A 20,574-nucleotide genomic window follows, 5' to 3' on the forward strand; every position below is an offset into this window, starting at 1 on the left:
GAAATTTGGCCCGCTCCTGGAAACCAAGGTATTTGGTGCCTTACCCTCCCTCCCCAAATTCTCACCTTTTCCGCAAGAAGTATAAATATTAGAACTGGCGAAATATAAATGACTGAAGAGCATCCGACCTATTGCGAACGAATTTTCTTTGGGTATCCAGAGGCTCCCTCATCAAAGGAACAGCTTGTTAAGCACCTCTCAGAGGCTAAACCAGGCGTAATCGCAGCTGTTTGAGCTAGAAAGAGCCTTTAAGATGAAACGACCTCATTTTGTGCACATACATGTATTTGCATGAGAACACCCTGTTAGCTGAGAAAATACTGATTGTTGGGCTAGCAGGCCCACAGAGACAATGACCCAAACACACCAAACCCACACTTGTCATAACCCATCTCCTGCAACTGAAAAGCACCCACCAGGTCCCTTAGTCTTCACCTTCTGTGTGTCCCCATATATGGAATATGTGCCCATTTATAAGGAGATCCACTCATTCTAGTGCCTACTCTATATCGTAATGCTTTTCACAAACTACATTATCTAATTTAATCCTCACTGTAGTCCAGTGAAGCATGTAGTATTATTCCCCATTATGCACTTGAGGAAAAAGATTCAGAGACGTGACTTACTCAAGGTCACTTGCCTAGTTAGTATGTGACAATGTCACCATTTGAGCCCGGATGAATCTTGCTGCAAAGCCCGTGATTTTCCCACTGTACCATTCAGTATCAAATAACTTGACCAAATGTTAGACAATTGACTTTTCAGAAGTTGCTGGCATTAGGGAAGAAGCTACATTATGGATGTTGTACGTCCAGTTAGTATATTGAGTTACGGATTTTAGAAATATTTCTGCTGGATGGGGAAACGGTAGTGACTTAACAGTGGCATCGAGAATAGTCGTGAAGAGGTACCGAATGTGAGCATGTGAAAACTTGTACCCAAAGTTGGAACTGAAATGTATTAATTGATGTTAGTAGGTTTAGCTTTGCTCTCACAAAATAATCTGGTTGACACTTACTCCTGACTCATAGTATCATTCTTCAAACATTCAGCGCCCTTGTTCTCCTTTATTTACCTACGATCTCACCCTGATCAGCACCCTCCTCGTTATTTTCAGCAATTTTGCTTTCTTCCTATTCATGCTTTAATCGCATCCTGTGCATCATCATTCTCTAGTTCAGCTTAAAATTAAGCAACTGGATCAAATTCTTTTTTTAAGGTTTATTTAGTTTTGAGAGAGAGAGAGACACAGAGTGTGAGTGGGGGAGGGGCAAGAGAGAGAGAGGGAGCCACAGAATCCCAAGCAGGCTCCAGGCTCTGAGCCGTCAGCGCAGAGCCCCACACGGGGCTCGAACTCATGAACCATGAGATCATGACCTGAGCTGAAATAAGAGTCTGATGCCTAACAAAATGAGCCACCCAAGCACCCCTAAAATTTTCTAATACGCGTCTCTTGAACTAATTCATTCAACAAGCATTTGAGTCCCCTGTGTGCCAAGCACTGCTCTAGTTGCTGGCATACAATGGGGGGCAGGGGGACACTCATCTGTGTCCAGAGGAGCATACCTAAAGGGAGGGACAGGCAGTGAGCAAAATGGTAGCTCAAGGGATTGGTCTCAGGGCTGGAAATAAAGTTTCTGGACCTACATTCTTTCACGAACAGTCCAAGCCACTCTCTAGATTATTATTCTTTTTCATTTGAGAGAGAGCATGCCTGCGAGCAGAGAGAGGGGCAGGGGGAGCGGGAGTAAGCAGGCCCCCTGCGGGGCTCCTTCCCACAACCCTGGGATCATGACCTGAGCCACCCAGGTGCCCCAGTCCAACCCATTCTCTAAAAGGCTGCTTTCCCTCTAAAGCTTCAGCCTATTCCTGATCCATAGTTCCTCCTGAGCTTAATCAAGCCATTTTCTCTGAACTACTTTCTTCACTGGTTAAGTGAGGATCACATCTGCTGGCTGTCAAGAGATCTTGTTTGGTCTTCCACAGGGTGAGATTATGCTGCAGGGGTCAGTGTGGAGGCCACCTGCACCTGATCTAAATGCGTATCCAATCTCCATTTTCCACCGACTCACCTTCTGGTGGTGAACCCCAAGCCTAGACTACAATATTTTCTAGAGACGCATTATGCTCTTTTCTCCCTGTAGAACATTGTAGAATGATACTTTTGAGGACTTAAAACTAAAATCCAGAGCCCAGCAAATGCCTGATAGTCAGAAACCAATGTTGCCAAACACTGAATAAATCCCTTCAGGTTCAAATATTCATTAAAAGTAATTCAGTTCAGTCTAATTTTGTCCTCACTTTTATAAAGCAAAATCAACCCATGAGTTGCTACAGGAAGTAAGTACCAGTGTAAAAATTTCGGCTTATTCCATTTTCTTAAAAACACGCAGTGGAATTAACACTCAACAAGGGCGCCCTCTAGTGGGCCGCGGACGGTAGATCAGCCCGAAAAGGTGCTTTCAGACCTTCACCCTATTCCCATCTGGCAGATAATTGCCATTCTGTATATACGGAAAGTACAGCATAGGCTGGCAGCCTGGGAGAGACCAAGAGAGACCAAACTTTCAAAGAGCTTACAAACGATCCCCGCCCAAACTCAAAACCAAACCAGGGACTTCGGCTTCCCCCACCCCCTCCCTTCCACAAAGAGGCATCCAGCCTGGCATGTGTTCTGAACAAGATGCCAAATGAACAAAACTAAAGTTACAACACAGCCTATGGAACATTCAGTTGTCTGCAAACTCCTCGAACAGATGATACACTCTGGAAAGCCAAAAAAGAGGTAAAATGATACCCCTGAGTCACGTTACAAGGACAAGAAACATACTGTTGCTCAAGAGCTGAGCTATAGTTCATAACCGTCAAAGGCAGTGTTCAGTCACTACCGCTGAAACTGTCCTGGGTTTACATTTTCCTAGGCGACCCAAATGGAGGATTGAAGGCCTCTGTCAGAATCTGTATCTGCTAAACCCTCCTTCAACTGGACTCAGCTCTCGTTACACAGGACACAAGACCAGAAAGTGATGTTAACACATTTATAAATATATAAAAATAGTTCACTACATATGTGAAATAAAATAGCACTTTATAAAGAGAGGGCTTTTAAAAAAAGTTTCCCCAAACCTGAATCAAAGTACCCTCTTTAGATAGTCCTTAGGAAAACCGATGCATGGGAATTCTAGCATTCCTCAGGGAGAATTCCAGCCTCTTGTTTTTCGCCCTGAATTATGCCCAAGTTAATGCATTACTACTTCAGCTACAGGATGAAGACAGCTTTTCTTTTCCCACCTGCATTTGTTTCCATGTTCCTCACAGCACCCAGAGCATTCGTTCCATTATCGATAATTCAACTTCTTACAAATCACCCTAAAGGCAGGACAGATTAAGGCAGCCTGCTAGAGATGTACTCGCATCCATCACCAGAAGGATCATGCAATGGGAAATAACGTTCCAGCCAAGCAAAAGGCTGCTTGGTTAACTTTATTCTTCTATTCGACTACCGGGCTGACGTCACTAACTATATTCTTCAATGTCGTACTTGTGCTGCGGAGGTGGAAACAGAGGCCAAAACGGACAATCTGGGGGTCAGGGAGGCTGTGTTGTTTATAGGGGCAGTTTCATGGGGGCTTTGTGCCTTGTGAACTGATGGTGAGTAGAAGACAAAAGATTCTCCGTATTATTCCAGGATGGGAGGCCACTTGGCTGGAACACCACGTGCTTTTAAAGGCTCGAAACTACCCCTAGTGCCGGACTCTGCAGGCAACCTAAGGGACCGGCAGTACATTCCCCAGGCTTTGCCTTAGAACAAGAGAGAGCAGCCCTTTGGGCCGGAGGCGGCCCAGTGTGGGTTAAGGAATGAGTTTCACGGTTCTCCGCTGAGCCACACTTGGGGACCACAAATCAGCTTCTTCAGTTTCAAGAACTGCTCCACTCAGGTACACGCAGTCCTGTCCTTCAGAGGCCTCTCTTCATCCCTCCTGTTCTAAAAGCCTCTGGCGCGTTTCCATCACTATTTCCTCCATTACTTCTGGCTTTAAGATGTCTTTGATCTAAAGAAGAAAAGGTATTTGCTCAGAAAAGCAATCAACCATAAGCAGCCATAAGCTAATCCAAACGCAGAAACCAAGCATGGCTACCATAAACCCTCTGTACTCCTTTCATCTGTCAGAGGCTAAGTACTGCGAGACAGGATCTGCTACAACCAGCTTAACAAGTCATCAAGAATCCATGGTATACAGTGACAGGAGCAGAGACATTCTCCCGGCATTCACTAACAAGCTACAATTTGGGATGGGCAAGACGAAGTCCTGACAGCTGATGTCATACACTAGTCCCCCCAGGGGCCCCCACCCCGCCCCCCCAAATCCTCGGACTGACACTAGACGTTGAGGACGTTACAAGCATCTTGGGGAAACATCTACCGGCCACCCGGGAGGGCTGTCCGCCAGATCGGGTTCATACCGACGGACACGGTAAAGGTATCTGGGAGACGTGCTTGCTATCACTGAGCAAACATGGGAGCAGACCGATGGGGAAAAGGGAAGGCCCGGGCGGAGTACCTGATGCGGAAGGGACGCCTCATAGCAATACAGGATACTGGTATCGTACAACATCATCCTCTGAGTGACCAGCGAGACGATGCAGTTCCGAAGCCGGGAGATCACCTCTCGGTCAGCGAGGGAGACAGGCTACCAGCAGACGCAAAGGGAAAATAGAATCAGAACGACAGTAAGAGGACAGTCCCAGCAAGTCACAGAAATCACTTCTGATTTAAACAGTATCAACTCTGGGACTCCCAACCAACCAAACGGCTAGCTCCGAGGGAGACGAAGACAGATGACCCTTCGGTTGCTGTTACCCTGTAACTTGCTACCTCTGGCGACAAAGATCAAACCAGTTCCATTCCATCTCTTGAGAAAAAGAGAACGCATGGGGCGCCTGGGTGGCTCAGTCCGTTAAGCGTCAACTTCGACTCAAGTCATAATCTCGCGGTTTGTGAGTTCAAGCCCCACGTTGGGGTCTCTGCTGTCAGAGCCCGCTCCGGATTTTCTGTCCCTTTTCTCTCTGGCCTTCCCCACTGGTTCTCTCCCTCTCCCTCCCTTCCTCCCTCCCTCTCTCTCTGGCTCAAGATAAACAAACTTAAAAAAATAAAAAGAAAAGGGGTGACTGGGTGGCTCCGTTGGTTAACTGTCTGACTTCAGCTCAGGTCATGATCTCACAGTTTGTGAGTTCAAGCCCCGCCTCAGGCTCTCTGCTGACAGCTCGGAGCCCGGAACCTGCTTCGGATTCTGTGCCCCCCTCTCTCTGCCCCTCCCCTGCTTGTACTCTCTCTCTCTCAAAAGTTGTCGTTTTTTAACGTTTTTCTTTTTAAATAAATAAAAAGAGAAAGAGAAGGCAACAATGTTCATGAAGACATCTCGACGGAGACCCACACTAACGCGGACGACAGCAACCATATGGTTTAGAAACAGCCAGCCCGCCTGTCCCGGAAGCACAGCGAAGACTGAGCACCACTCCGCCACGAGGGCAGCAGCAGCAGCGTTTCCTCACCTCCAGGTTTGCGGTGAGGCCCCCTGCATCCTCTTCTTTGTGGCCAGGCGTCGGGTAGATCCAGATGAAGCCGTTGGTGCCCAGAATCACTGACGCACCACACGGCAGGTCATGGAAGTGAGTCTTCTGCCGCTTCACCAGGGAGGGGGACACCTGGACCAGAACCCCCTGACCTAGCTGGAGGAACACAGCACACGCGAAGTCACCGCAGGGTCACCCGTGCAGTGCGGGAAGAGCGGACCACAGGACGCGCGTCCTCACTACGGCAGAAGCAGGGCCGCTCCTATCAGCAGCCTCAGTCACAGTCACTGGACGCACACACACCGGAAACATTCCCGGAGAAGGCTTCCGGACGCAGAGGTGGTTCATGAGGCCGGAGAGGAGGGGACTTTCCATACTCTCCTCCCACCTTCCCGTCACCCCAGGGTCGCCGCACCAGCAGTCAGAGCAGCCGGAGCTAATGAGGACGCGAGCCCGAGCCTGTTTCGGGCCAAGGCGCACTGTCCCGTTCCACCTCGATCCCAACCGCCTACCTTGCCCGTGAGATGCATGCCGCCGGGCAAGAGGACTGGCCAAGGGCGGGATGCAAATCCACCCCGGGTCCTGGCAGGACCGCTCCAAGCCCCCATCCCGCTGAGGGAGGGTCTGCAGGACCCAGTCCCGTGAAGGTCGGCACACGCGGTGCGGCAACTCTACCCACTTCAAGGCTGTGAGCGTGGCTGACCGTGGCCGCTCCACCAGGGAACAGTCTTCTGTTCCACTCAGGAAACGAAAAGGTTCACGCAGATGAAGCCAAGAGACTAGCGAGTCGTAATTTGTTTTAGAAAGTATGCTGTTGGGGCGCCTGGGTGGCTCAGTCGGTAGAGCGACCAACTTGGCCTCGGGTCATGATCTCGCAGTTGGTGGGTTTGAGCCCCGTGTCCGGCTCTGAGCTGGCAGCTCGGAGCCTGGAGCCTGCTTTGGATTCTGTGTCTCCCTCAATCTCTACCCCTCCCTTGCTCATGCTCTGTTACCTCTCTCTCTCAAAAATAAAAATTAAGAAAATAAAATAAAAAATAAAGAAACTATGCTATCGTTAAAAAAAATAACAGCCTCAGTAATGTAACCTCATACAACACCTACGAGAAAAGCAGTGACATTTCATTTAGAAGCTCAAGTGGCAAACCAGCCCTTCCTAATAATGAATGATACCCATTTTATTGACTGGACATTTGTCTAGAGCCAAGGCCATCGGGTTTCAATGCACCACCTCCCCTCGCTCCCAGGACAGCCTCTACCCCTGGCCCCTGCGTAAAGCGGCAGTGCCCCCGGGAGGGAACAGACACAGCAGGGCCTCTGGGCCCAGGGTCACAGGAACTCTCCTGCCGCAACATCGCCTCAGTAGCAGGAGAAGTAAAAGCTGTCGTCTGTTACGCTACTGACCCACAAACCAGCCAGTGTGTGGGATGCCAGCCTGTAACGCTTAACTTCTGGGGTTCTTCAGGCCGAAATCCAGAGCCTTGGGGATTCAGAAAAGGATTTGAAGTCTCAGCTAGCATACAGGAACAGCAAGAGTCCAACTTACTTTTCCGTATTTCAGACTCCTTGTGTGCAGAGACACTGCTCCATCAGAGAACACTGCCTGGACTTCCGCCTGGCCAGGGTGATAAAGGAACACACACTTTCACGTCACCTGCCTTCCCTGTGTCCCTGATCCTTCCTCTCCTCCTTCCCTCCCATCCCCAACAGTCCCACTCGCAGCCTTAGACAGACCCAGAGGACATCAATGGGACCTAATCTCTCTCCTCCTTGGTTCTCGTGAATATCTTGACACGAACAACACCTTTTCTACTCCCTGGATCAAAGCTAACGTGGCCATGAAAAGTGGAGTCTAGCTTAAGGCACGGGCCACCGCAAGTTACAAAACCCACAGAAAGGACTTGAGGCAGCAGGTCTGAATAAGAGCCGGAGAGTCCGGTTGGGTTAAGGAGGTGGAGAAAGACTGCAGCGGAGCCCTTGGCCTTGATCTAGGATTCAGATCCCCGCCAGGACATGTTTCTCCTGGTGGAGACATAAAATTTAAGCCCCATTTCCCAGTTCCATGTGAAACATAAAGATGCTGTCATGCAAGGTGCAGGATACACTGATAAGGTCCCCTTCCTGCAAGAAACCTCTCATGGCCAGCTCATCTTCCGCAGATCTTCTCCTCTGAAATACACAAAGAGGTGACATGGCCTAAGTCAGACAGATCCTGCAGAAAGATCTCTCTCCACCTACTTTCTCTTTCACTTCCTCGTGAGATCTCTGGAACCACAGTATTCAAACACTAGAGTAGGTAACCAGTGTCACTCAAGGAAAACCAGAGCGATCGCCACTACTTTCTGTCTCACGGACCTTCCCACGGCTCCTCTTCCCCTCTCCCGCCCTCCTCTGGATAATATCCCAAGTCCTTCCGAGCTACTGAAAACGCTCCCAATCGTGCCCAGCCCACTTTTCCCCACTCACCTTCCGTGGCGGCCCTCCATGCTCCAGTAGGCCCAGACTACCTCCTGCCTGACTTATCTTTATTCACACGTTTCCCATTAGCTCAGATTCCCTGTGAAATTCTATCCATCCTTCAAAGATCAACTCCAGCGCCCCGCTTTCCGATGAGCGCGCACTCCTTTTGTACGAGCGCACGCCTGTTTATCCTTCCGACAGCCGGATATTTAGATCGCTTATTTCGTTTCCCCTACTCATCTGTACACTCTTTCAGGAACTCAGTCATGCCTCCTTTATCTTGCATTCTCCGGAGAAACTAGCACAGTGAGCCTCTTTGCAATAGATGCTGGACTGAAGAGAAAGGCAAACCGTGGCATTTTACAAAAGGCTGCCCCTCAGGTACTACAGTTGCCTGGAATAACCAAATGCCATTCAATTCATGAAAAGCTAATCTAAGCACAACTTTCCAAGGCACACATTCACTGTGCAAAGCTGATCCACCCAGGAAAGGAAAATGGGCACCAAGCATCTGAGAGCTTCTCTTTTGGGATCGCTCCCCATGGCTGTTCCAGATCCTACCATATCCCAATTGCTGCTTATTTGGGGAGGCCTGGGCCAAGTAAAAAGCCTATGTGTGGGGCGCGTGGGTGGTTCAGTCAGTTAAGCGTCCGGCATCGGCTCAGGTCATTCTCTCCTCCTGGCTCATGAGTTCAAGCCCCCCATCGGGCTCTGTGCTGACAGCTTGGAGCCTGAAGCCTGCTTCGGATTCTGTGTCTCCCTGCCTCTCGGCCCCTCCCCGGCTCGTGCCCTCTCTCTCTCTCTCTCAAAAATAAACATTAAAAAAAAAATTTTGGGGGGGGCGCCTGGGTGGCGCAGTCGGTTAAGCGTCCGACTTCAGCCAGGTCACGATCTCACGGTCCATGAGTTCGAGCCCCGCGTCAGGCTCTGGGCTGATGGCTCGGAGCCTGGAGCCTGTTTCCGATTCTGTGTCTCCCTCTCTCTCTGCCCCTCCCCCATTCATGCTCTGTCTCTCTCTGTCCCAAAAATAAATAAACGTTGAAAAAAAAAAGAATTAAAAAAAATAAATAAAATAAAATAAAAATTTTTTTTAATCTTGTAACTTTAAAAAAAAAAAAAGTGTACGTGTAATCTAGACAGCAAACAAGACTAAAAGAGGCAACCTCACTAAAAGCAAAGTTCTCTAGTGGAGGAACAGACGCCAGCATTCTTGCTAGCAAACTACAGTACTGGCCTGGAGACCCTTACCAGCTCTCCTCCAGGAAGGTTCATAGATGAGAGAAGCAAGACTGAATCCAGCCTAGAGTTGGTCTCTACCTTCCACCTCTTCTGTTGAACCTGCAGAGAAATTTCACAGTTGGACAGACTTCAGGGGCAAGAGCTCATATCATAAGCAACCAATAATCCCTACTACAACAAGCCAACTGTTTACCTCAAAGGGCACAAAGAGTCCAATGCAATTAATGCCCACTTGCATCACTACATAGGGAATGACTATCCCAGCCATTCAGTCACCAGCTTGCTTTTATTTTGTAAAAACCCATCTGGTATCGACTTTACCTCTGTGATTCTCCCCACTACAATGTCTCCTACTTCACCATTATATCTGAAAGATAAAACAAAAGGTCGTCCATCAGTAAAAAGACCTCATCACGAGACCAAGCATCATTCGTGATTTCGGTTAAACAGGATGAGGGCCTTAATTACATACCACATTTAAATATGGTAAATTCACATAACTATGCTTTTTAAATTTATTTTCCCGGAACTGATAACTTCAAACATTCTTACATGTATAAAGTCTTCATTACTTATTCTTAGACAAACCATTTATTCCAAATAGTTCATTAAGCCCGTAACCCCTACTTTGTTAATTACATGCCACCGATAAGCATGGAATATTTCCTGCTGGGCTCTGCAACACAGATGGCTTCTGCATCAGCAAAGGAGGAGGAGACTGAGACAGGACCCCACCCCACCCCAACCAGTCTACACACTGTCTCCTTCACCCACAAGGTGCTCACCTCCGGCCCGTGTGTTAGCTCCCTATCCCAGTTCTAATGATGAGGTATTCCATGCTGAAGGCTCCGGCCGTGGACCTCTTCTCTCTTAACCCACATTCACCTCTTGGTGAGCTCATCCAACCGAATGGCTTTAAATACAACCAATGACTATTCCGTCCCGAATTCCAGAGTCTACTCAACTGCTGGCTACGCAGCATCTCTATTTACATGACTTAGAGGCATTTCCACATGTCACCAACCTAAAAGCAAAGCTTTCCAACGGCCCCCTCCCCAGCTCCTGTCACAAACTGGTCCCCTCCCAGTGATCACAGTCTCAGTAAATGGCAACGCCATCCCTACAGTTGCTCAAGTCAAAAAGCTTGGGAGTCCTTGGAAGATCCCTTGATTTCTCTTTCTTTCTCTCTCTCCCTCTCCCTCTCCCTCTCCCTCTCCCTCTCATGCTCTGGGACAAGTCCAGCAGCTGATCCTACTGGCTCTACCTTCAAAATATACACGGAAATAAAAGGCATCCCAATTGGAAAAGAAGTGACACTATCTCTATTCACAGACATGGTCCTACATATGGCAAATCCCAAAGAATACAAAACCCAACACTGTTACAGGATGAAAAAAACAAACTCAGGACACAAAATCTATGCAGAATCAACCACTACTCCTCACTCCTACCGCCATCTTAGTCAAGGCCGCCATCGCTTCAGATGATGAAAACAGTCCACTGTGTCTCTCTAAGCCTGCCCCTGACCCCCTCTCAACACTCCTCCAGAATCAAGAGAAGTCAGACCAGGCCCCTCTTCTGCTCCATCCCTTCCAGCGGCTTCCCAGATTATACATAGAGTGGAAGACAAAATGCTTACCGTGGCTACAAAGCAAGCTGTCTGCCCACCTCATCTGCCCCTACGCTCTCCCTTGCTCGCTCTGTTCCAACCCTACTGGCTTCCTTTCGGGAGCTAACCTTTATGGAGCTCTTCTAGGTAGTGCACCCTGCACTAAGTACTTTACATGTCCTATTTGAATGAATTCCAATGAAAATCCTACAAGGTAGGTCATGCCATTATCCTCATTTGCAGAGGAGGCGACCGAGGTTTGGAGAGGTCAAGTAATGTGGGGAAACCTTTGAAGCCCCCACTTACCTATAGTCCTCTATACCCCTTTCCACCGTCATGTTCAAAATCGCAGACCTACTGAACCGCAGACCTAAGGCAGGTGGGAATGAGGGGAATGACACAAGAGAATACACACCTTTTGTTCTCACCTGGTTTTCAAGGCTTTCACACAGATCAACTTGTTTACCCTCTCCACGGAGCCAGCCACAGATGCAATGAGCTTCTCTTCCCCCATGTAAGTTCCATGGCCCCTGTTACAAGAGTAGGATACAAAGAATACACTTGAGATGACCTCTCCTTCCAAGAACAAGGGTATTCCTAACAGGATCCTCCCATTGTAAAGCCTGGCTTCTCTCTCTGCCCACAACACTCCTTCTTTAGAGAGCTTCACGGACACCTCCTTTGTCTTACCCCTGTCTACTCAAATGACACTTGCTCCATTAGGCCCACCTTGACTATCCCGTTTAAAGTAGTCCCCCCACCATGCTGCCACCACCCCCACCGTATCTCCAACCACATTCCACTGATGCTGCTCAACTTTTCATTTCCCCCACTGCAGTTATCAGCAAACATACCAACTCATTCGTTGGGCTCATTGCTTATTATCTGTCTCTGTTGAGAGATAAATTCCACTAGGACAGAAGTTTCCACTCTGATCACAGTTTTACCCCAACCACACGTAATTTAAATATATGTTGAATTCAGGAAGGAAGGACTGACACTTAAGATTCCCTAGGTTCCAATAACCTCAAACTAAAGGGTTAAAGCGCAATGCTATAAATGCTGTACTCCCCTCCTCTCCAAAAAGTCTTACACACCACTGGTGTTTATCTCTGGTGGTGACAGAATGGTGAGTTTTGCTTCTTTTCTTAATCATCGCCTCATCTAATCCTCGCTTCCCTATCAAACAGTTACTGTTATTATCACCATTTTACAGATGAGAAATCTGACGATGGAGAGAGAATACAACCAATAATATGTGATGGCGCAGGGCTGGAACCTAAACTGTCTGGGTCAAGTGCCTGCTCTCTTAACTACACATATTGTACTGCCCTCGGATTCGAAATGTATATTTGGGTGCGTGCGGCACAATATATTTCTATGCCCTGAGCCCAAACAACTGCTGATTCCAAAACCGAGCACCTGGCTAAGCGATGTCGCTGAGAGAAGAGGAGACCAAGTCAGAAATGCCCACAGTCCCCTCAATCTGAAAACTGGAAAGAGGTCTCTGCTCCGAACCCCCACCCCCAGGGTTGCAGGTCTCCAACGAAGAAGAAGAGGAAGTCTCAGAGATCAGGGTCTCAGGCAGAGCACCCAAGAGTCCTTGATACCAGAGCTCAGGACAGAAGAGCTTCCAAGGGCTGAGGCAAACGCAGATGGGGACTATTTCCGAGCCCAAGGACTCAGAAACAAGGGGACTGCGATGCTCAGATGTGCCCTGCGTCAGGCGGGTACTTAGGTGCAAGGGAACAGAGGCCACGTGCAGAGAGCCCAGCAGCCGCCCTGTGGGGCCCCGAGTCCCCAAATCCCCACGTACCGCATGAATCCCGTGTCCGTGGTGATCGTGTCCCCCGGAACCACCAGGTGTTTCTTAGTATCGCGGTCCAAGCTCTCGCTAAGGGGCTTGCGAGCGACGGGAAGCCTCATCTCCATCGCCATCTTGGCGCCAAAGAATGGCGCAAGCGCAGTCCGGCCGGGAACCTTGACGTCCGGCTCCGCGGTTCCCTGTGGTCGCTTGGAGGGGCGGGGCGGGGCGGGCCTCGGAGGAGCCGCCAATGGGAACGCACAGCCTGGTGGCCATGTTGACTATTGGCAACCATTAGGCTAACATGAAGGGAATGAGGGAGCCGAGTTTCCATTTTTACTATTGGCAGGGCTTCACCTGTGGAGCTCTAAAAGCTCAGGTTGGATGGCGTTTGATTTACCAAAAATCTCTCATAATCATCATCCCGTTTATTGTTTACCAGGTAGATAATTGAGAAATGGGCCTGTGAGTTTCCTTCCAACTCTAAGTTGCTAAAATGTGATTCTTGATTCTTTGGTATGAGAGAGCTTAGTAGGATGGGAGTTGGCACCTCCAGAAAACACTAGCTGGACAGAAAAACGAGGCCCTTTTCATACTGTGCCTCGTAGCCCGGTATTCTACGTTACCGCCTCCTCGTGGGTGCTGGTTCAACACCAACCATCCGCATCTACACACAAACGGTGCTCCAGATGCTGGTTCTGTTCTTTCTTGACTTCTTTTGAGTGAGCTGGGTTACTCTGACTTAAAAGGAAAACCGCCTAAGAAACATATGCAAACCTTGCAAGGCAGCTATATTTTGCAGGGAGGGCAAGTACATAATATAAAGATCTTGGCTTATATTTTCTCACACAACAAATTGAGCGCTCTCTGTGTGCCAGGAGCTGTTCTAAGGATCCAGTGGTGGACAGAGGGATGTATATGTGGCTTTACCTCGGCGTCTGGTTTCCTAGGAGTGTTTCCCTCCTCCCCTCTCCCTGCCTCCCACCACCCTCTCCCTCCCTCTCCCGTGCCCTGCATGGTTTATAGCATCCACAGCCTCAGGGAATTGGAGCTGATGATGCTTTATGCACAGGGACCCTAAAGGGGATTAAATGAAATAACTTGCACCAGCCCCGCACACTGCGTTCGGTAAATCAGATCCATTGTCTCCTGAAGAACCCTCAGACCAGTTGTTTGATAAATCTCCAAAAAGACATTTCTTTCTGAGCAAAGCTCACAACTACATCTGTCAAGAAAGCCAATCCTGCAAGGTGGTCAAGGATATACATTCCAGGGCTCGGTGAGTCATCTACCAAGCGGGCAGGCCACACACGCGCCCTTCTGTCTGGCAGAGGAGTAGAGCTACAGTAGTGGGAGAAGGGTCCATCTGTTGAACCTGGCCTCAGCCATAAGAGGGCAGTGGTGTCCTTTGAACCAGGGTAGCTCAGTCAGCTAGGGAGCTGGACCTGGGAGTGCCCCTAGGCCAAGAGCAGGGTGTTCTCCACAGCATCCACTTTCAGGCCAGAAAGGACAGTCGTAACCTCAGTCCCTCCTGTTGTCACATTGTGCTCACACATTCAGCCAGAGCGAGCTTTTAAAAGCGCATCGGGTTAGGGGCGCCCAGGTGGTTCTGTCGGTTAAGCGTCCGACTTCAGCTCAGGTCATGATCTCACGGCTCCTGGGTTCGAGCCCCGCGTTGGGCTCTGTGCGGACAGCTCAGAGCCTGGAGCCTGCTTTGGATGCTCTGTCTCCCTCTCTCTCTCTCTCTCTCTCTCTCTCTCTCTCTCGCTGCCCCTCACACTCTCTCTCTCAAAAATAAATATTTTTTTTTAATTTTAAAAGGAAAGAAAAAACACATCAAGTTAACCCACTTGCCTGCTCAGAATACTTCTGGCAGCTTCCCTTTACACCAAGAATAAAATCCAAACTCATCTTCCCTGGGCCCTGACTGTCTCTGACCCCCCCACCCCCCCTGCCCTCCTCCCATCCCGCTCCCTTACTCCACTGCGGCCAGACATGCTGGTTTCATCTGAATTCTACACCCACCACACTGGTGGCCCTGCCGAACCCGGTATGCTTTGGGTGCTCTCTGCGTGGAATTCTCTTCCCTTCGATCTTTGTGTGACTGGCTGCTTCTCCTCATTCAGACCTCAGTTCAAATATCCCCTCCTCAGAGAAGTCTTCCCTGACCACCTTATCTGGAATAATGCTCTGTCGCCTTTTTATCACTCGATCCTTGTCTCATTTCTGGTCACTGCATACCCTTGTTTGTTTACTGCAGACTTCCTCCCCTAGAATGTGAGTACTCCCAGAACCAGAACCAAGGACTTGAGGTTTTGTTCACTGTGTATCAGTGCTTGGAACTGAGGCCCCTCCCAAGGTTAGCCGTGGCCTAGAGATAGTGCCCCAAGGGTGTGCCTTTTAAATGTAAACCGACCAATCCAGAGCCCAACCTCTCAATCACCTCCTTTCCAGGGCTCACTCTGGGCCACTACCCACCTGCCCTATACCCCAGGATCAGGTACCAGACAAGTAGGGACAGGCTCTATGTCCCCAGAGCCCGCTGAAAATATTCAAACCAGCCCCCCCTAAGCCTGCCTGTCCTGCCACACCCATCCCTTTCCCTGGAAACTGTAGTAAAGGCTCCTTCCCACACCTTCTCCATGCTTCCTCTGCCTCCTGATCCACCCCTGTGGACTGTGCCCTGCCTCCGGGTTCCGGGGAATTGTGAAAATAGCAAGCTTCTTCCTTCGTGACAGTCGCTTCCTTGTTTCCGTGTCTTGCTGTGCCCAATCAAAACCAATCCCGCGCGCCCCTGGAATAGCATGCAGTAAACATTTGGTGTGGAAGCGAATAAACGTATCCAGCAAGCACTGGCTGTTACCAGCACCGCAGTGCGTGGCAGGAGCTACGGAACCAGCTGCGTGGCTGCCCCAGCCATCGAGGCGCTCAGCCGGGAGTTCAGGGCGGAGCGGGGCTGGGATTTGAGCCCAGAAAAGAAGCGTTGGACACTTGTGCCAGTTGCGCCGAGGGCCCAGGTGAAGTGAAAGTGAAGTCACCAACAAGGACATCTTGAAGAATGTCACAGCAGAGGCAGCAGGGACTCTGGCCTGGAGCCCACTGGCCACCCCCGGGGCTTCACCCTGTGTTCTATTGCAACGGGAAAAGCAACCGCAGAAACTTTCTGGTCAGAGATGCGCACAAAGATTTCTGCACGAGGATGCCCATCGAAGTATCACTTCTGAAAACGTCAGAAACAGCCTCAATGTCTGCAGTGGTTTCCTTTTTTTTTTAATTTATTAATTTATCTTGAGAGGGAGAGAGAGACAGCACGAGTGGGGGCGGGGGGACAGAGAGAGAGGGAGAGAATCCCAAGCAGCCTCCGCAGAACCCGTCGCAGGGCTCGAACTCATGAAACCGAGAGACAGCATGACCTGAGCTGAAACTAAGGGTCGGAAGCCTAACCGACTGAGCCACCCTGGCGCCCCTCCGTGGCGCTAAGCTCGTCCACGAATTTTTCGATGCTTCTTCTGCCCCCTTGTATCTGGGCAGGCTTGAGACTGTTCAGACTGACAGCATATGTCGTCAGTGCCCCTGTGTCACTCTGGGGATGGGTCGGAATAGACCCTGCAGCTGCCAAGGGTTCTCTTGGAGCCCTTGTCTTTGAAGCCCCGAGCCCACGTGCAAGAAGCGTGACTTCCCCAAGGCAGCCACGCTGCAGGAAGCAGTCAGAAGGGGTGCTAACTGTCCACCATCCATAACTTTCGCCACTTTCCGCAGACACGCATCCCAGCAAGCCAGCTCTGAGGCGGGAAGGCAGCTGAAACTTCAGGACAGCTGTTCCTGTTTCAAGATATCCAAGGACAATGGACATAGCAAAGGGTAAGAGTAGAGTGCGTGGACAGCTGTCTCAGATGCCCTCTGCAGGATGCCCAAAGGAGCCACAGCCCTTCTCACCCAGCAAAGGCATCCCTGTATTAACAACAGCTTCCGTTTATTTGTTTATTTTTTTAATTTTTTAATATTTATTTTTGAGAGAGAGAGAAAGGGACAGAGGACCTGGAGCGGGCTCCAGGCTGACAGCACAGAGCCCGACGCGGGGCTCAAACTCACAAACCGTGAGATCATGACCTGAGCCGAAGTCGGAGACCCAACCGACTGAGCCACCCAGGCGCTCCAACAACTTCCGTTTATGGAGCCCTTACTCTGTGCCGGGTACCAAGCCTCATTCATTTACCTGCATCATCCCACTGAATCCTCACGACATCCTTTCCCATTTGAGGAAACCGAGACACAGAGACACTAATTGACTTGCCCTAGGTCACACAGCTAGTGAAGGGAGGAGCAGGGTTTCAAATCCAGGCTGGGTGGCCTCTATCTAGAGCCCTCTACTCCTGGAGTTCCTGAACCATGCAACAAGATGAGAAAAAGAAAGAAAGGGCATCTTGATTACAAAGAAAGAAGTAAAACTGTCTTTATTCATAGACAACACGATCGTGTAAATAGTAGTCCTAAGGAATCTACAAAAAAGCGTAAAATGAGTAAGCGGGTTTTGCAAGGTTGAAGGACACGAGGTCCATATACAGTGCTGGTCTACACTGCATCCCTGTGGGATAAGCAGAAAGCCCTTTGGACCGACTCGGTGGGTTGCCTGGGCAGCGGTTGGCCTACTGGTCCTCATGAGCATGGTTTCTAGGGTCAGCCGCCCTGGTGAAACGTGCTCTGCCGGTCGTGGCTGGGTGACATGGGCAAATGACTTCTCTTATAGCTCAGTTTTCTCCTGCATCAAATGGATATTAATAGAGCATCACGGAGGGAAAAAAAAGAACATCAGCTTCGTGGGAGGATTCCCAGAATAAATGCATTTAGATCCCTAAGGCCAGAAATTTCTGTGGCTGTGTTTGCAGGCTTTGCGGGGAGGACGGGGTGTGCACTCTGTGGAAAGGGGCCTGAGGCACCTCCTGGAAATGCCAGCACACTTCATTCAGTACAAGGTCAGCAGCAGGCGTAGCAAATGTGCTGTAGTCTGCAATTACAGCCTGCTGCCACCAGGTGGGTTCCGGAGCCGGGGCTGTGGACCCTGGGATCTATCTGAAGAAGGGACTTCACAGAAGGGAATTAATTGTCTATAGGGAGTGATATCGATTTTTGATCGAGGGCCCCACTGACTTCTCTGAGGTCTGACTTCCCACGCTCCTTCTTTGGGAAGCCAACATTACTCTCTGGGAGGCATGGCATATGGGTCAGGAGGGTATTTAACTGCATCAGCATCCACAGGAAAGGGGATTCAGCTTTTTTTCGTGGAAACGAGGCCTCTGGGGTCTACAGCAGGAGGAGGGTAATACCGGGGGCCACTGGAAGGATCAGAAGTTTGGTGGTGAGGTTTCAAAGGAGAGGCGAGGCTGGTGACAGGGGGAGAGGAGTACCAAGGGTGACTTTCCCCATTTAGCTGAGGGGAGGACACCCCAGATGGGATGTACATCCCTACCCATGCCCCCATCTACCAGGATACAAGACCAGTCCCCCAGAGTATGGGAGTCTTTCGGAGTACCTGAAACTCCAAATGGGGATGGCCTGAAGATAAAAGTGTGAATTCAAGGGGCGCCTGGGTGGCTCAGTCGGTTAAGCGTCTGACTTCAGCTCAGGTCATGATCTCACGATCATGGGGTTCGAGTCCCGCGTCGGGCTCTGTGCTGACGGCTCAGAGCCTGGAGCCTGCTTCGGATTCTGCGTCTCCCTCTCTCTCTGCACCTCCCCCATTCGCACTCTGTCTCCCAAAAATAAGTAAACGCTAAAAAAAAAAAAAAATTTTTTTTTTAAGTGTGAATTCAGGGGCGCCTGGGTGGCTCAGTTGGTTGAGTGTCCGACTTGATTTCAGCTCAGGTCATGATCTCATGGTTCATGGGTTGGGGCCCCGCATTGGGGCTCCACGCTGACAGTGTGGAATCTGCTTGGAATTCTCTCTCTCCTGCTCTGTCTGCCCTTCTGCTGTTCTCTCTCTCTCTCTCAAAAGTAAATAAAAACATTTTAAAAAGGGGTGAATTCAAGTGCCTTCAGGTATGTGTGTGTGTGCCCATGTACACACGCATGGCTTTATGAGGATGCACAGAAGTATCCCTGTGGGATGCCAGTGGCTTGGAAGCGTGACCCTTGGCTTGCACGTGCTGGATTACAGGTGTGAACTCACAGTCCCCAGTGTGCACACCTCCTCCTGGCCGGGAGGTGCTGGAGAGGAGAACCAGGGCCTGGCCCTGCACTATGGCCTTCCTGCCCTTTCGTCTTCCTCAGGGAGGGTCTGGAAATGGGTGCCCAAAGCTTTCGGAAATTCTAGGCACTGGGAGGGCACTTGGTGGCCATCTGGGTCCACCCGCACTGGCTGTTTGAATTCTTTCAACTTGTTCACAAAATGGCGGGGGTGGGGGGTGGGGAGTGAGTAAAGATTTTGGGCAAGTAACAAAGTGGAACACCAATATCTGAGAGTCAGCGCTGGGAACCACAAAGAATATGCTCGGCCCCGTCGGAGGTTCCCAGTTGCTTTGAATTGTGGCCTTCTCTTTAGGAGCTGACACCCCGGTTGTGACAGAATTTTCCTTGGGGAGGGCACAATGGTGACTTTCAAAAGCAGTGAAACAACCCTTCTTCCCACCCCCTCTCCAGTTGCTAGGCCCCTTCCATATTTCCTTTTCCTGCGGACAAACGTGTCGACCCCTTCAGATGCTAAGTGATAAACGTTCCAAGTAATTTTTATTTTAGAATACAAGAGAGGTACAAATGTATTTACAGTTGTACATATACAATCAAATAATATATATCACAGATTCGTAAATATCCTTTTAGATAAATATTTACAAAGTTAAAGTGACCATTTTCTGGAAGTAGAACACAGTTTCTTGAAAACTCTATACATTTTATACTTTTCATTACTATTATAGTTTCTTTAGTTTACAAAACGCCCTAGGGAATTCTGGTAAAGGACTGCAAGGTGGGACAGGCGACACCAGAGGGCGCCCTCGGCCAGGGTTTGGGGAGACTCGGGCGGAGGCAAGGAGGGTGCGGGTGGAAGGGGCGAACCCTCACCCCGCACCCCCGCCGCCCCCACGCCCCGGGATCCCGCACTGTTTGGAAGTTCTTTGCCGGCGGAGAAGCCAGTCTTGCCCTCCTCCCGCAGGCGTGTGGCCAGAAGGGGAAGGGAATCTTCCTCTTACCAAACATAAATCAGACATGAAGGAGAGGAGGCATGGCTCCAACTCTCCCATTTTACAGATCGGTAAGGGGTAAACCGGGGCCCAAAGAGGAGGAGGGCCTTGCCCGGGTCCTCCGGTGGATTTCCGTTTGCCCTCGCGCTCAGCCTGCCTGGCACACGCACAGTATTGGTGCTTCGGTCCCTCCCCGGGAGCCGGCTTTGGGACTAAGGTGGCCAGAAGGAGAGAAGGGCCCGCCCACGAGGGAGGAGCAGGTTTCAGGTCTCTTCCGGCTGCCCCCGAGCCCCGCCAGCTCCCAACTCTCAAGGTCGTGTCCGTGACTCCCGACCCTGCGGGGGCACCAGTCCCCAGAGGCAGCCGGAGGTGCGGTGCGCGCACCGGCCCGCACCCCCGCCCTCAGGCCCGGGGCGGTCGTCCTCCCCCCACTCCCGAGCTCCCCGTCCCCGCTGAGGCCCCGCCACCCCCGAGGGATGCCAGCCCGGGCGGCCGGCTCGACGGCAGCGGGGAGACTCGGGGGCGAGGCCGGGCGTGGGGACCCCCGAGGAGGAGGAGGAGGAGGCCGATCAGCCGCCCTTCAGTGTCCTCACCTGCGAGACTGAACGAAGACTGTTTGCCTAGGGGGTCACTTCCGGGGCGCACCTACGGCGCGGGGCACCTCTGGCCGGAGCGGGGGGGGGGGGAGGGGGGGCGGGGTCGAGTCAGGAGTGAGC

General features: G+C 50.5%; 1 protein-coding gene and 1 long non-coding RNA gene across 2 annotated transcripts; both read right to left on the reverse strand.

The window, feature by feature from the left end:
- Window positions 1–3,024: 3,024 nt before the first annotated feature.
- Window positions 3,025–12,854, reverse strand: EXOSC2 (exosome component 2). Its single transcript, XM_015083524.3, has 9 exons — window positions 12,696–12,854; window positions 11,308–11,409; window positions 9,592–9,637; window positions 9,280–9,369; window positions 7,675–7,740; window positions 7,118–7,186; window positions 5,554–5,730; window positions 4,563–4,691; window positions 3,025–4,052 (listed from the first exon to the last, which is right to left on the reverse strand). The coding sequence occupies exons 1-9, from the start codon at window positions 12,815–12,817 to the stop codon at window positions 3,972–3,974; spliced, it is 882 nt and encodes a 293-aa protein (XP_014939010.1). The 5' UTR covers window positions 12,818–12,854; the 3' UTR covers window positions 3,025–3,971.
- A 6,533-nt stretch (window positions 12,855–19,387) lies between these two features.
- LOC113592823 (uncharacterized) lies at window positions 19,388–20,536 on the reverse strand. The gene is made up of 2 exons (XR_003412765.2): window positions 20,452–20,536; window positions 19,388–20,070 (listed from the first exon to the last, which is right to left on the reverse strand). It is a non-coding gene; the product is annotated as an uncharacterized LOC113592823 (long non-coding RNA).
- Window positions 20,537–20,574: the final 38 nt, after the last annotated feature.

The sequence above is a fragment of the Acinonyx jubatus genome, chromosome D4 (assembly GCF_027475565.1).
Source record: "Acinonyx jubatus isolate Ajub_Pintada_27869175 chromosome D4, VMU_Ajub_asm_v1.0, whole genome shotgun sequence".
In the NCBI taxonomy this organism is placed as follows: Eukaryota; Metazoa; Chordata; class Mammalia; order Carnivora; family Felidae; genus Acinonyx; species Acinonyx jubatus.

What these genes read in the sequence shown, in the direction of transcription:
- EXOSC2 (XM_015083524.3), bottom strand. Translation starts at nt 12,817, where the DNA reads ATGGCGATGGAGATGAGGCTTCCCGTCGCTCGCAAGCCCCTTAGCGAG. An exon ending in ACCTTCCTGGAGGAGAGCTG is followed by an intron (nt 7,741 to 9,279) that starts GTAAGGGTCTCC and finishes TGTGTATTTCAG; the next exon opens with AGGAGAAGATCTGCGGAAGA. An exon ending in GGAGTCTGAAATACGGAAAA is followed by an intron (nt 5,731 to 7,117) that starts GTAAGTTGGACT and finishes GTGTTCCTCCAG; the next exon opens with CTAGGTCAGGGGGTTCTGGT.